Raw genomic sequence first — 16,880 nt, 5'->3', positions numbered from 1 at the left:
GCTGAAAACTTCCCAAATTTGGGGAAAGAAACTGATATCCAGGTCCAAGAGTCACAGAGATACCCCAAAAATTCAACCCAAGGAGATCCATATCAAGACACATAGTAATTAAAATGGAAAAAATTGTGATGAAAAATTTTAAAGCAGCAAAAGATAAGAAAACAGTTATATACAAGGGGAAACCTTATAAGACTATCAGTGAATTTTTTTCAGCAGAAACTTTGCAGGCCAGAAAGAAGTGGCATGATGTATTCAAAATACTGATAGGGAAACATCTACAACCAAGAACATTCTATCCAGCAAGGCTATCATTCAGAATAGAAGGAGAGATAAAGAGTTTCTCAGACAAACAAAAAATAAAGGAAGTCATGACCTCTAAACCAGCCTTATAAGAAATATTAAAAAGGACACCTTGAGTGGAAAGGAAGACCATAAGTGAGACTAGGAAAAGTAAAAAACACAAAAGCANTATATATTATATATAATATATATATTATTTATATATAATACATATTATATATATATAAAGATAAAAGAGAAAGGTATCCAAGTATATCACTAACGAAAGCCAACAAACCATAAAAGAGAGCAAAGGAAGAAAATATCAGAGAAAATCTTTAGAAACTACCACAAAACAAATAAAAAAGTGGCAATAAATAGGTACCTATCACTAATTACTCTGAATGTAAATGGACTAAATGCTCCAAACAAAACATATAGAGTATCAGAATGAATTTAAAAATAAGACCCATCTATATGCTGCCTCCAAGACATTTCAAAAAAAGACATCAGCAGATTGAATGTGAGGGGATGGGTAGCAATACTTACATCTGACAAAGTAGACTTTAAAACAAAGACTGCAACAAGGGACAAAGAAAGACACTGTAAAATAATAAAGGGGACAATCCAACAGGAGGATATAACAATTGTAAATACTTATGCGCCCAACATGAAAACACCCAAATACATATAAAACAGTTGATAATAAACATAAAAGAGATAACTGAGAGTAATACAATAATAGTAAGGGGCTTTAACACCTCAGTTATGTCAATAAACAGACCATCCAAACCAAAAATTAACAAGGAAACAATAGTTTGATTAACATANGTGGAAAGGAAGACCATAAGTGAGACTAGGAAAAGTAAAAAACACAAAAGCAGTAAAAATAAATATTTCTGTAAAAATCAGCCAAGGGATTTGAATATAAAATAAAAGGATTTGAAATATGATACCATATACCTAAAACATGGGAGGGAGAAGAGTAAAAAATAGATTTATCTATTTTTAATTTTATTTTTAATTATAAACAGCCATCAACTTAATATAGACTACTCTATACATAAGATGTTANTGAACCAGATGGATTTAACAGACATATTCAGAACATTCCATCCTAACAGCAAAATAATACACATTCCTTTCAAGTGTACACAGAACATTTTCCAGAATCTAGCTTAACCAGTAATTTCTTCATTCATTAAATACACAGAAAATTAAATGTTATTTTTCTTTTGTTTTAGTGAGACTGAAGATTTTTCCTCAGATACAAGTGCCAAAAGAATAGAAGGTTGGATTTATTATTTGTCTTAAATTAGAATGCATTCAAAAGAAGACTGCTTTACTGCTTTGATAAGCTTTTTAGTTATTGCTTATTGTTTGTTTACTGCCTTGTTTACTGCTTTGATGAATTTTTTAGTTACCAAACCTGAGATTGATATTTTTCCATGTAAATTTACCTATTTTGAAGAAAAATAATCCATTACTACATCACTCAGATGTTAAAATGAGCCAACTATTTGACTTTTCTGAATTGCTGTTAAGATTTTAATGATTTTGATCAAGAAAATGGTGTGGTATTCACCATCATATATACCATCATGTGGTATAACTCATCATGAATTCACAGTTACCATGCTCCTTTGAAAAATATTCATAAAATAAAGATGCATCATACAGTAGTTTTCACTTGAGCCAGTACCCATTATACTAGCATTTAACAATTTCTTACCCTTTCTTTGTACTTAGTGCTACCATAATGTACAAAAAGGGGGAAGGGGCTTTTAGAGCTAAATATATTTGCTCACATTAATATCTGACTAGTATGGACTTCACTTTGAAGAAAAAATATCTATTTTTATTTTACTCTAAGGAGTGATACCTACTCCTTAGACTATTTGTGAGAAATTTTTGGTGAAACCTCAGAGGATCAATGTGGTTGTAAGAGTGATCATATGTACAAGAGATAGAGTGTCATGTTTACTATAAAGTGGCCTTAAAATTCAAACCACAGTGGGGTGCCTCAATGGCTCAGTTGGTTAAGCATCTGACACTTAGTTTTAACTTAGTTCATGATCCCACAGTTCTTGAGATCAAGCTGTATGTCAGGCTCCACACTGATAGGGAGGAACCTGCTTGGGATTCTCTCTCCTCTCTCTCTCTCTCTCTCTCTCTCTCTGCCCTTCCTGTGCTTGTGTTTTCCCTTTCTATGTCAAAATAAATAAACTTGAAAAAAGAAAACAACCCTCAAACCACAGGTTTACCCTGGCTATCTCAAACACAAAACCCACTCAAGTAGTTATTTTAAAACACATTTTCTCATCTTCGAAGTGAAATTATTTTCATTAGGATAAGTCATAGAATAGCAATAACTATGCCAGAATTCCGTGAACACACCATAATCTGACGATGTCATAGTAATCACTAATCACACTTGTATTATGGAATCATAGGTGTCTAGTGTCAGACAGAAACCATTCGATACAACCCCCCACTCCCCTTTATGTTCACATGAGGAATCTCAAGCTCAGGTTGAGGAAGCAATTTTGCCAAGGTTATTTTGAGTTAAAGGAAGAGCCAATTCTGGATCCTAAATCTCCTCACCATAAATGCATTAAGGGTTTTTTCCCCAATTAATTTTGCAATGATCATGCTTAATTCTTATATCCTTTTGCAATATTTCAGCTGCCCAATTCAACCTTTTATTTATTGATTCATTCAAATATTTACTGAGCATCTCCTATGTGCTCTAGGATCCTATGTGTGAACAAAACTGACAAAGTCCTTAATCTCAGAATTTATACTTGGGGTGGGCATCAAAAGGTAAGGACATAAACAAGATAATTCCAGATATTTATAAGTATTTCCCATCTCATCTGAGACAAAAGCCGAAGACATTACAATGGCTTGCAAAACCCTACATCATCTGGACATCACTCCACCCCCTTTTACTTCCCTAACTTCTTCCTCTGCTTCTCTTTCCAGCTCTCTGCTCCAGCCTCATCGCCCTTAAACTTTCCAGGCATTCAGATCTTTGCTCTTGCTGATCCTTGTGTACTGCTCTTCCTCCTACATCTTCCTTGCTTATCCCTCACCATCAGGTCTTTGCTCAAGTTTTACCATCTCAGTGAGGTCTTCTTTGACTATAGTCTGAAATTGTACCCTCATTCTCACCACGGCACTAACTATTCAACTTCTTTGCTGAGCTTTTTCACTGGCACCTATAACTATCTGACAGACTGTTAATTGTTTTTTCACGACCTCCTTCTAGAATGTAAGCTCCCACAGTTGTATTCCCAAGAGCCTAAAATAGGCGTATAGTAGGAGAACCATTTGGTAATATAAGAGAGACAATGGGAATAACTAATGAGAGGCACAAGAATTCAGTTTTGGTTATGCTGAGATTGATTGACTCTTTAGATATTGAAGTTAAAGTGTCACATAAGAAACAGGATTTTTAAGATGGACTTTAATGGAGAGTTCAAGGGCACTTGTTGGGATGGGCACTGGGTGTTATATGTAAACCAACTTGACAATAACCTATTTAAGGAAAAAAAATAATGGAGAGTACAGAGCTGAAAATTTATATTCTTTGTTTCATATAGGTATACAATAAAATAAATTAACTCTGAATATCTGAGATCCTCAACTACCAGCAATTTTTCTATGACTTTTCATCAAAACAAACTTCTAGTATATCCTGGGAAGTTGACAGCCCTTTAGCCTAGAAACTTAAAACCTATATTTGGAATGGTAGACCTAGAAGTAAACCCAACACCCTCACTCATTTCAAAGCAAACGTCAGCTCAATTATGTGTAATATAGAGCCAGGTACTTTAGAAAGATGATCAAGCAACAATAAAATTTTACCAATATTGTCAGATAAGTGCAATAATGAATCCCTGTTAAATTTTAGTTACTTGAAGTTTTACTACTACTTTTCCCCCTCAACACCTTCATTTGTCCAAAGGATAATTCAGAGAATAACCACTTGTGTTGGACCTTGGTGATTACATGTCTATAAAATGCACAGTTCTTATATATAAGCAATGTCACTGAGTCCTGTTGTGAGACATGCAGAGAAGAATCTTATTCACTTTCTACATAATGAGGAAATAGTCAAATAAGTTAGATTCAATTTGCCAATGTTCTTCACTCTAAGAAGTGAAGCTAAAACTCAAACACAGATTTTCTGCCTCCCTAGTGGTGGGTTTTTGTAAAACTTTTCTAATAATTTCTTTCTCTCTCTCTCTCTCTTTAATGTTTATTTTTGAGAGAGACAGAGCACAAGCTGGGGAGGGGAGGGGGGAGCAGAGCGAGGGGAGGCACAGAATCCAAAGCAGGCTCCAGGCTCTGAACTGTCAGCACAGAGCCTGACACAGGGCTCAAACTCACAAACTGTGAAATCATGAAGTCAGACCCTTAACCAAATGAGCCACTCAGGCACCCTGAAACTTTTTTCATAATTTCTAACTCCTTGGGTTAAATTTGTTTTCCAGTAGCCTGACTGTAGCCGTTTTATAGTACTGCCTTCCCCTGGAACTTAGGTAACTTTTGATTCTGTAGCAACTCCTCCAGATTTCCTCTTGGTATTGCCTCAAATTTCTCCTGGTTCTCACTCAAAGTATGTCATAAGACCAACACCTTCCACTTTGTTCCAATAATCTGCTTTTAATTAGCTATGTAGAATCAAAGAGTGTTAGAGCTGGAAGGCCCCTAGGAGCCATCTATAAGGTAATCTCTTATTTTACATGTAAATAAATAGGCCTATAGAGATTGAGTAGTTATGGATACACATGTGGCTACTAAGTACAGAGTCAGCCTCTGCTACCAAATCATAGTTTATCTCATAATTCCTAAAGGAAAGTCTAGGACATGCTCAAGAACTCTAGGGATCTTCCCCATTTCAGTTTTGTTCCTAATGTCAATATGGTGAAAGTAATAATGATTTCTTCTACCTGACTAAATTCTAGAACTTCCTGGTGAAAAAAAAAAATACTATTCATGCCAAAAAAAAAAGAAAAAAAAAGATAATTTTTCCTTTTCTTTCTCCCCCTCCCAACAGGAAATTCTCAGGAGCAAAAGCTAGAAAATTCAAACAGTATGAAGGTAAATATTTTTCAATAAATTCTAATTAGCAATATACAGGGTCCAACTGAATATGTAGCCCAGTTTTTTCCAAAACATTTTTATTTATTATTGAGAAACAGAGAGAGACAGAGCATGAGCATGGGAGGGGCAGCGAGAGGGGGAATATAGCCCAGTTTCCAAGGTCAAATCAGGGCCTGGGGTGGTACAGCTTGAGGAACATCAGGAAGCATGCCCCTATTCAGAATTTTTTCCTGCTCAGATCTTTCCCTCTGGCTAAGAACTATCCACGGAACTGGAGAATATCCTTAATCAAAATTCTCACATTACAGTTAAGTTATTCCTTGCGTAAGTGCACAGAGTAACCCACTGTTCCTCCCTAGCACCTAAATAGAGCTCCACTCAACTCTGTTACTACAGACTCTGGAGAAAACCCCTGCAGGAAGTCACTGTCTAGGGCAGGTAGACCCAAGTGAGGAACTTGGTGGAGGCAAGGAGGGAATAGAAGCTTTCAGAAATAGAGACTGGCTTGCAGGAAAAGAGTGCTGATTCCATCTAATTTTTCTATATTCCTAAGTACGGACTGTTTAAAGGCAGCTTTCTGAGAGGCTCAGCTACGCTCCATTATGAGCTCAGGAAAATTTTTCCTCTGCCTTATTTCTTTGTAAAAGTTTCCAACAGGTGCGCCTGGGTGGCTTAGTCGGTTAAGCGTCCGACTTTCGCTTAGGTCATGATCTCGCGGTTCGTGGGTTTGAGCCCCGCATCGGGCTCTGTGCTGACTGCCAGCTCAGAGCCTGGAGCCTGCTTCGGATTCTGTGTCTCGCTCTCTCTCTGACCCTCCCCTGCTCACACTGTCTCTCTCTCTCTCCTAGAAATAAATAAAACATTTAAAAAAAATTCTTAAAAAAAAAAAAAGTTTCCAACAAGGGCTGAAGCTACAAATCCTCTTCTTCTGCTTTTATCACTTTGTTTCTTGGCTCAATTTAACCTCACTTCTGAGTTTCCCCCAACACTATGCACATGTAATCCATCAATTCTCTAGTCCCTTCTCATCATCAGAGTCATTTTCATCATACTAATGCCAAAGCTTGAAGATGCAGGGATAGTTTCTTATTCAACCTAATCCTCATTTATGAATATGAACATCTATCTGACAATCTCGGGCTTCACTTAGGCCATTATTTTCCAATTCAAATCATACAGAAATAAACGGAGACAGAAACTGTAGACTGGTGATCATTACAGACTATCCCTTGTGTCAGGCTGAATCCCTGGCTAATCTGGAACCTTGTTCAGTTTTTTACCCTTCCCATCTCTTGCTGCTTTTTCCATGGTAAAACTATGGTTGAAGTTGTTATACCCAATCCAATTCAAAGTAAGGTTGAGTAAGCACATTCTATCCCACTTCTGTCTCTGATTACAACTAAAGCTTCTGGATACTACTGAGGATGCTGGAAAATAAATAATAGCAGGAGTTTGAGGAGACAAACAGAAATTCAAAGAATCACCAATTTCATTATGAGTTTCCTGGTTTTGTCCCCCACCCTTATCTCCTAATTTAGACCCAGAGCAATTCAAATCCTGGAACTGCATAGAAAGAAGGGTAGAATAAATCCTCAGGAGAAACCATTGGTCTCTCACCAGAATTAAGAAGTTCCTGTGGACTGGGAAGTAGAAGAAACTCACTTTTTCCTGCTTTTCCCATCTTTTGGTTCTGCCTAAAGGCAAGTTTCAGACATGAAGCCCCATGGCAATGGCAGTATAGGCTTCTGAGTCACTTAAAACTCTGAGAGAAAAACCTTCCCCCAACCAGAAGAATTAGGACAAGGTCTCCAGTAACCTGAAGAAGATTAGAAGGAAATCTGCTACTTTTTTCTCTGCTTTCTTTTGTCACTTACTCTAGATAGTAATGCAATCATGGGATGTGTGAAACAGCACACAGAATGAGTAGCCACAGTATTCTAGCCATGAAACCAGGAAGGGGGCTACTGAGAGTTAGGGACACTGGAAAAAAAAATCACAGAGAATCATCAGAAAGATCCCTTATAAACCTGTATGTAAAGTCTCTCCTATATTGTGCATGTATGGGACGGGCCTGAATTTATATAAACAAAAGGCTTTGAGAACTTGAACTATGGCTTTATTAGTGGTGCACACACAGGGATGCTAAAAAAGAAAAATACTGGCAAGGCTTTGGAAACTAAATTTACATTGGAAACTTATAGAAGTGGGTTAATTACCTAAATCTAAATGGGTTAATTACCTACTTGAGGAAACAAATAAAAAACTCAACCATCTCCAGAGTACTCTAACAGTTCATGGAAACTCATAAGTTGTTTAAAATGTCCAAGATAGAATCCAAAATTATTTAACATACAAAGAAATAAGACAATGTCTACAACTTTTGAGGGAGAGGACAAGAGATGCCAAGTCTGATGCAACCGAGATTTTGGAATTTTCAAACAGTGCTTATAACAGTGTTCCATGAAGAAATGGGAAATACTCTTAAATCTAATGAAAAGATAGATGTTCCTAAAAGAACTTAAGTATGTTTACTCATCTCAGATACTTGGTAGCATATCCCCTACAGCTTTTAGATTAGGGGTTCTCAAGTCAGTCTCATACATGTGCGCAATTTTTTTTTTTTTTTTTTTTTTTTTTTTTTTTTAGAAATATCAGTATCAGCCCCATCCACAGAGATTTCAGTTCAATTGGAGATGTGAGACCCAGGGATTCATACTTAATAAAAAAATTCCTCAGGGGTGCCTGGGTGGCTCAGTTGGTTAACGTCCAACTTCAGCTCAGGTTATGATCTTGCAGTTGACAAGTTTGAACCTTGTGTCGGGTTCTGTTCTGACAGACACAGATCCTGTGTCTCCCTCTCTCTTTGCCCCTCCCCCACTTGTACTTTCTCTCTCTCTCTCAAAAATAAATAAAACATTATTTTTTTAAATTTCCACATATAACTATTGTGCAGCCAATACTGAGAATTAGTGCTTTAGATAGTCTTGGTTCCATTTTATTCCTCAGGTATGTATTTGCTTTGAAATATATTAAGAGATAAGCTACCTCAAGTCCTCTTGGAGCAACTATGATGAAACTCCTTTAACACTTGGTGGTTTTGTTTTTTTTTTAACATAATCTATACATAACATAGTTTATGTTTCTTCATGAGTTTAGTCCTTTTATTAAGTTTCTCATCATTGATTTCCTTATTTAATAGCTGGTTTTATAAAATATATATACAATGAATCCCAGTTACCTATCCCAGTCTACTTTATGCCTTTCTGAGAAAATTGCTGCTTCTCTGTTCAAAGAGGTGATATAGGCCTACAGAGTAAAGCTAGTATCTGAGCCATGTTCCATGCCCAACTAGGTCCAGATAGCCAGTTTATTGCTCCAGACTCCAAAAGACCTAAGATTTCCATAAGAGGAACTTGGAGTTATACAGTGAACAGCCATTTTACCCCTTAACATTATCTCTCATATCAGAAAAGAATTTATAATTTGTTATTTATTTCAATTCACCCAAAAGAGGGAGGGGACAGACAGAGCTGGCTTTTTTTTGTGACTTAAGATGGTTGAGCCTTTGATCATCACTGAATGGTTTCAAAGGCCCACATCTATGACAAGGGTCAACCCTAGGTGCCATAATTGGCAAAAATTATGAGCCTGTCTCTGGATAATTCTTTGAGAATGCAGAGCACAGATATGATTTATGTAAGGTGCTACAAAGGTTGTACTACATCTTTTGGGGAATTCTAGGTATCTTCGTGTGTAGTATCCAATAAAAGATTAAATAAGTACTTTGCTCTGTCTTGGCAGTTTATCACCATCTTTGAAGGACACAAGAATATTACTGGAAGTGTATACTCCTCAAAAGAAGTCATTTCAGGTACAAAATATACTATTCAGCATTCGTTCTGGAAGGAGTAGCTCCTTCCTTGAAGTATTGATACCTATTATATGAGACTATAATATTCTTACTATGTGTGTATAACTATTTGCAGTTCATTGTGTGTTATTTTAACCTCAAACCACCACAGTAATAAGTAATGGAACTAATATTTATTAGGTATTAAATATCCCCATTTTATTAAACAGGAAAGTGACAGCAACTGAAGAGGAAAGTGAGAGTAGGTTATTCAAGGTCACCCCATAGCTAATAAGCTGCAGAGCTGGGATTCATACACAGATCTGCCCAACTTCAAATCCCAAGCTCATTCAATATAACCAGAATTCATACACTCAAATGGCCACAGGAGCCATACAGGTAATGTTATAAACAAGCACAGTAGGCTGAGCAAGGGTCTGTGGTGCACTGGAGATGGCACATCCCATCTAAAGGAGGGAGCTGCTACTCAGCAATCCCTGATACACTGGCTTATTGCCAGGCCTTCCCACTGATGTCTTTGCATCTTTCAAAAGAAGTTAGAGGTGAAAATTTTATGTGAAAACTCCTGACTTTTAAAGTTTGTCAAATAATTCAAAGTTTTTGTGAAATGTTTTGTGGACCAAACAAAACTCGTCTATATCCCCTACATCATACTATTCTGCCTCTCTAAATCATAAAGTCCTGGTTTAAAAAAGAGAAAATGGAGGGAATAGCTGCCTGAGGTTACACAAGCTCTACACAAATAGAGAGCTTTAAGGGCTCAAAAACAGATTTTCTTACTTTGATCCTCCACTCTTTCCTCCCTTGGTAACATGGTTCCATAGTCTTGCCATTGTATCCCAGAATAAGCCCCATATTGGGTAATAACCAAAGCTAGTCTGTAGTTTTGTTACAGAAAGAACTATTAACAAGATAAACTCAGAATTCATGACTCCTCTCTCATGTATTTTATTACCCTAGAATACCAGGCACCCAATAGTCTTGAACAATATACAAGCATCAAATAAAGCATGAAGATTTGAGGCAGTATCCTAAGTGTGTTTCCAGGAACTGATTTGCATTACAACCACCTAGGGTACCTTTTTAACAATGTAGATTCCTAGACCTTCTCTAGCCTGCCTAAGATAGCATCTCTGAGTAATGGTGCCCAGGAATCTGAATTTTCAATAGGACCACAAAGTTTCAAGAACAGGAATTCTTTTGCCCCTCCAGTGACAATTTCGGAAGTCTTGCAACAATGCCTCAGTCATGTCAGTAAAAATTTTATCTTACTTTTTCAGAAAGTACATCTTTCTCTTTCATCTATGCTTTTGTTTCTTATCTGCTGCAACTTTTGTTTTTTTTCCTTTTACATTGATAGGTCATTTAAAAAAATAATAGAATAGTAAAAAACCTGAATATACTGTTTTGCTCTATATTTATAGTTAAATTTACTGTTGGCTATCTTTAACTATAGAAGCTATCTTGCTAGAAAAGACAAATCTAGGTAACTACAACATGTGTGGTCATGAACTTTGGCACACAATGGAATTAAGAAAATTTGGGGGCACCTGGAGGTCTCAGTTGTTTAAGCATCTGACTTTGGCTCTGGTCATGATCTCACGGTTCCTGAATTTGAGCCCTGCATTGGCTTCTGTGCTGACAGCTCAGAACCTGGAGCTTGCTTTGGATTCTGTGTCTTCCACTGTCTCTGTCCCTCCCCCACTCACACTCTGTCTCTCTCTCTCTTTCTCAAAAATTAATAAACATTAAAATTTGTTTTAATTAAAAAAAAGAAAATTTGGTCTTGTGTGTTTTCATGTCCTACCATAAAGTTTCAAACATGTACATAACTGTTCACTTCTCTTTTTACATGTTTATAAGTAAAATTATAATTTTGTGATAACTAAAACATGATATTCTTTAAGAGCCCATGCACTGAATAAGTGGCATACAAAATGTATCAAAATGAAAATTTTTTTATTATCTATACAGTCTTAGCTCACATGATAAAAGAAATCACTTGAAATTAGCTAATTGAAAATTCACCTGAAGTAGGTGAGAAATTGTAAAAATTTTAATGCACTTGTGCTTTCACTTGAGCATTCTGAAATAGATACCCTCATTGTGTAGAGTTGAAAGTTACTTTAAGTTTAGCTGATCAGGCTTTTTCCAAGAGTGTTCTGCTAGAAAAAGAAAGACATTCTTTGCATAACTAACTGGAGAAGCATCAATATGTGGTAGGCCCATGCAAGTCACAAAGCTGGGCCCCTATTCCCAGAGGGGCCATTTTCTACTCATATGACCTTAGGCAAGGTATTTGACCTTGCCAAGATTCAGTGTTCAAAAATGGAGACAAAACCTGCTTAGGATTCTCTCTCTCTGCCTCTGTCTCTGCTCCTCCCTACTCTCTCTCTCTCTCTCTCTCTCTCTCAAAATAAATAAACTTTAAAAAAGAATGTTTCTAAATGTTTTTAAATCCCATGAAGTATTTTACAAACATCAGTTTCTTAATTCTAAATCATCAATTCTATAGTATAACTGTCTCAATTAGAATGTCCAATAAATATCTATATTACTTTTTTGCTTTGTCCACAGAAACTTCCAAGCCCAGTGTTTCCATACAAGGATCTAAAATGCTGGCAAAGGTATCTTCAGCTCTGTCAAAGGTGTTTTCTCGAAATAACACCAATATTTCCAAATCTTCCTCACCACCTCAGCGGGACGAGCACTGAAGCTTTTATACCTGATAGAACTATGCTTACTTCCCTTAGAAAATAAAGTGATTGTTAAAGCATAACATATTGTCCAATAAGATGGTTTTTATAATACTGAGAAGAATTTTAAGATCAAAGAAAGTGCAATATAAATTCGAATAAGAGAAAGGTATGATGAATGCTTTTGATAAGCATTTTGCATGAGAAGAGGCAGAATGTTAGTATTACATGTGTAAGTTACCTGTGTGCCATAAATATGGCCAAAAGTGTACCTGGTAACCAATCAGTGCTAAGCAACCACTAGGAAATGATCTTGGATGTTTCCTGTTAAATTTTTAGAGGAATAATTAGTAAATTGAGATAACATTCAAGTGAATTCTATAACACAGCTATGAAACTGATTGCTTCACTATTAAAAGTGTATTTGTATGCTCAAATAAAATTATACCAGATATAAGAAATCAGTTTTTCCCACCTTCAGATAAAGTTTCATCAGTTTATAAAATACCTCCCAAGCAAAAATATCCAACTATGGATAAAGCACCATCTAGAAGTAATGAATTAATTACTGATAATTTAATTACTAGTAAAATACATAATATGCATAAAATAACTTCTATAACTTTAAAAAACTTTTCAGAAAAGACAAAGGTATTTTGTGGGTAAAATACCATCAATAGGTAAATTATTGGTCAGCAAAGTCATTAAATCCTTTATATTAATATTTTTCATGAATATAAATAAAAAGCTCTATTTGTAAGAACAAAAAAAAATAATGACAATTTAACAAGAGGAATAGTTAGTGCAGTGATAAAAGAATTTTTTCAAAATCAGTTAACTTGCTACTTTGTAGCATATTTGCCACTAGAAGGTAAGGATCTTGTTTAAAAGATTCAAAACAGCAAAGAGTGTCAATCTTCATCACTATCTAACCTAATGCTGATTCATGAATGTTTAGAGAATGTGACATCTTCTCTTTTATCTAAAATTTTCTTGACAGTAGCCAGACTATATTAGAAACATCTGAAAACAACATAGAAAATTTCATCTTATAAAACTGGATTTCCTTTAATACAGTTAGGTTATGACAGGGAGCTACAGAGAAAAAGATGTGATTATATAGTAGAATTTTGATGTTCTAATGAGAATGAAGTTATTAAATTAGTAATTTAGTCTATTTATACTAATCTCATAAATGATTTGATCTCAGAGATACACAAAATCATGTAACTTACAGATGCAGACATTTCAAAAATGGTAAGAAATGACTGGCAGTCCTGTTCACAATCATCTTCAGAATAATTCTACCGATGGGTTTATATTGATAAGTATTAAGTTGAAAGTATCCTTACAGATGTCACCAAAACCACTAATGTTCAATATCACATGCTTTTAATAAAAACTGCCTTTTAACATATTATTTTTTAGAAAGCTTTTATCCATCTTTAAAAGTGGATAAGGATATCTTTCACAGGCGAAATTCACTCTGATTTCAAAGTACTCTGATTCACATAGTTCTGTAGTTAAATATTTAATATATAAGGATAATGTACTCAGGGACACCTAAGTGGCTCAATGGGTTGAACATCCAACACTTGATTTGGGCTCAGGTCATGATCACACAGCCCTGAGATTGAGCCCCAGCTGCTTAAGATTCTCTCTCCCTCTTCTTCTGCCCTTCCCTCTCTTCGTACACTTTCTCTCTCTAAATAAATAAATAAATAAATAAATAAATAAATAAATAAATAAAACAGAATAATGTACTCATATGAAGTTGTAAAGGAGACTTTATCATACTCATATGATATGAAATGTACTCATTTTAGTGGTAAAGGAGACTTCCAATTTTCTCTACTTCAAGTAGAAGAAGAAGTATCAAGTTCAGGATTAGTGTTGAAGCTGTCAAAATTATGGAAAAATGGTTAAAATTATGGTTAAGTTTAAGTCCCAAGAAAAACCTTAATTCAGAAAAGGTTCTGTGTCAAAAGTCATGTGTTAAACAAAACTTTAGGCATATTTGACTAAACTAGTGAAAAAGATGCTAAAAGCATCAAAGATTAAATTAAAAAAAGAACAAACATTACCTGATAGGGGAACCTGGGTGTCTTAGTCAGCTAAGCTCCAACTTCAGCTCAGGTCATGATCTCAAGGTTCGTGATTCTGAGTCCCACCTTGGTCTCTGTGCTGACAGCTGAGAGCCTGGAGGCTGCTTCACATTCTCTCTCTCTCTCTCTCTCTCTCAAAAGTAAATAAACATTAAAAATTTTTAAAAAGCATATTGCCTGATAAATTTTTGGTAGCTGACATTTCTAGGAGTAACTGTCTTTGAGCTGTTGATCCTAAAGAATGACTTTTAAATCCATAAGGCCTTAGAATGATTTCTTAGGTTGTTTATTCTGTTTACGTTGTCCTAAAACAGAGTTTGGCAAACTTTTTATGTAAAGAGCTAGAAAGCAAACACCATAGGTTTGCAGAGTATGTGATCTTTATCAAAGCTAATCCATTGTGCCTTTACAGCTCAAAAGCAGCATTAGAAAATATATAAACAAATAATGTAGCTGTCTGGGATCCAATGAAAATTTACTTATCACGTCACAAAATATCATTCTTCTGATTTTTTTCAGTGAGGGGAGGTGGGGAGATAAGCTAAATGGGCGATAGGCACTAAGGAGGACACTTGTGATGAGCACTGGGTGTTATATGTAAGTGATGAATCACTAAATTCTACTCCTGAAACCAATCTTACCCTATATGTTAACTAACTTGAATTTTTTAAAAATCTTGGAGGAAAAAAATTGTAAAACCATTCTTAGCATTTAAGCTGGTCAAAAATAGATGATAGGCTAGATTTATGCCATTGGTGGTAGTTTGCTTACCCATTTCCCGTAAAAATTTGGGACCCCTAAATTAATTGAGTATGGTATGAAGAAGGATGCAGAATATTTCTAAAAGCAATGGACTTTAGTAGTAAAGTACATTACAAAAAATCAGTGATTACCAAAAAAAAAAAAAAACCCATGAATTTCAAACATTCATCTCCTTAGTGATTTGGTTATTTGAGTATACTGCCAAGAAAGCACATGAGCATTAAAAATCTACCTTGAGTTAGAAAAAGAAAAGGTAGATTTAAATTTGAAGCTGAAATTCTAGTAAAAATTATTTTTTACCTGGAGAATAGCCAATCAAATGGATCTAGACATAATTTCCGAAATGTAGTAGTCATACTTGTAAATCATTCATCATCAATCTCCACTGCAATAAAAGGGGGTAAGCAGCTCCAAATTCACACCTCCCACAGAAAGACTGACAAAGCAAAAAATGCCAACATTAACTTTGTCACAACTCTGGAAAACAGTCAAAGTTTACAGTAACTAACTGAACACTGAATCAAGAAAAAGGTAAATTGAAAACGACAGCAGAGATTTGTGGTGTTTACTTGCCCTTGCCCCCCAAGCACATGAGCAGTCTTGAAAAAGAAATCTGCATCCTTATTTTAAGTCCTTGGGCTCCGAGCTCTATAGGGAGCACAGCAAACCTTACTGGAAAATGACTGTGTATGTAGGTTTCCGAACTGTCTGGGGGAGGTATGAATGAGGAATGCAAGACGCTTGTCTCTGTTTCACCTCATTGGAATCAGACCAGGAAAACAGTGGGCATTAGTCAAGATAAGGGCGAGCCAAACTCACAACTCGGATTCCTAGGGAAAGAGTATGCTGGAAACATGGAACAGATGCCAAAGGCCCTGGAACAAAAGTTAAGGAGATTCATTAAGAAGTTAGGCATTCGGGGCGCCTGGGTGGCTTAGTCGGTTAGGCATCCGACTTTCGCTTAGGTCATGATCTTGCGGTTCATGGGTTCGAGCCCTGCGTCGGGCTCTGTGCTGACTGTCAGCTCAGAGCCTGGAGCCTGTCTCAGAGTCTGTGACTCCTTCTCTCTCTGACCCTCCCCTGCTCATGCTGTCTCTCTCTCTCTCTCTCTCTCCTAGAAATAAATTTAAAACAAACAAAAAAAAGGAAGTTTTTTTTTTCCCCCGTGAGGAAATTTAGAAAGTCATGCACATGCCCAGAGCAAAATTCATGCTCAGAAAACAATGGGAAAGAAAGCTTTCACCTCAGGCTAATCCTTAGGCTCAATGTAAGCCTAGCAAAGTACTGGAGTGTAGTGCCTTTGCACAGAACCATTCTGCACAAAGGGATGAATTATTTTGTTTCCTTGTCTGCTTGTTTGTTTTGTTTGTATATGTGGGGGTCAGGGGTGTGAGTGGAGGGTTGTGTTTTACCTCCTGGTGTTCAAGGGAATCTCTGCCAAAACTAGTTTAACACAAAGAACAGAGACTTCAGTGACCATATAAGACAAACAACACGGCCTTTAAAAAATAGGTTGGGAAAGTCACTACACAAATGGACTAGTACAGCCTTCAACAGTCGAGAAACAATACGTCGTGGCAAAGAGGGAGATCTGATTTCCCGAGTTACCAAGTCATACTCAAATGTCCAGTTTTTAACAAAATAACTCATGAAATACAAAGAAACAGGAAAGTATGACCTATTTAGAGGAACAAAGTGTTAAGAAATCATCCTTTAGGGGAAACCTGGGTGGCTCAGTGGGTTAACCGTCCAACTTCAGCTCAGGTCATGCTCTCATGATTTGTGGGTTCGAGCCCCGCATGGGGCTCTGTGCTGACAGCTCAGAGCCTGGAGCCTGCTTTGGATTCTGTCTCCCTCTCTCTGTCCTCCCCCGTACCCCCATCAAAGATTAAACGTTAAATATATGTATATATTTATATATATCATCCCTGAGGATATCCAGACTTTGGGTTAATTATACAAAGAGAAGAGAACAATTACATTAAATATGGTCAAAAAGCTAAAGAAAAACATAGACAAAGACTGAAGAAAATAAGAAAAAGAATGTATAAACTG

The 16,880-nt window shown here is 36.2% G+C and overlaps 1 protein-coding gene across 1 annotated transcript in view; it reads left to right on the top strand.

Annotated features, from left to right (window-relative positions):
- The window catches only part of FSIP2 (fibrous sheath interacting protein 2), a 76,446-nt gene extending 64,405 nt beyond the window's left edge, over positions 1-12,041 (top strand). Inside the window, exons 21-24 of the mRNA XM_077780266.1 lie at positions 1,524-1,570; positions 5,345-5,388; positions 9,193-9,262; positions 11,840-12,041. Of these exons, the coding sequence (XP_077636392.1) occupies positions 1,524-1,570; positions 5,345-5,388; positions 9,193-9,262; positions 11,840-11,976 (298 nt within the window). The 3' untranslated portion in view covers positions 11,977-12,041. The remainder of the gene's footprint in view (positions 1-1,523; positions 1,571-5,344; positions 5,389-9,192; positions 9,263-11,839) is intronic.
- The last annotated feature ends 4,839 nt before the right edge of the window (positions 12,042-16,880 follow it).

The sequence above is a fragment of the Crocuta crocuta genome, unplaced genomic scaffold, assembly GCF_008692635.1.
Source record: "Crocuta crocuta isolate KB4526 unplaced genomic scaffold, BGI_CrCroc_1.0 scaffold38, whole genome shotgun sequence".
NCBI classification, from domain to species: domain Eukaryota; kingdom Metazoa; phylum Chordata; class Mammalia; order Carnivora; family Hyaenidae; genus Crocuta; species Crocuta crocuta.
The sequence above is the reverse complement of the archived record's forward strand: the minus strand, read 5'-3'. Positions and strand labels throughout refer to the sequence as shown.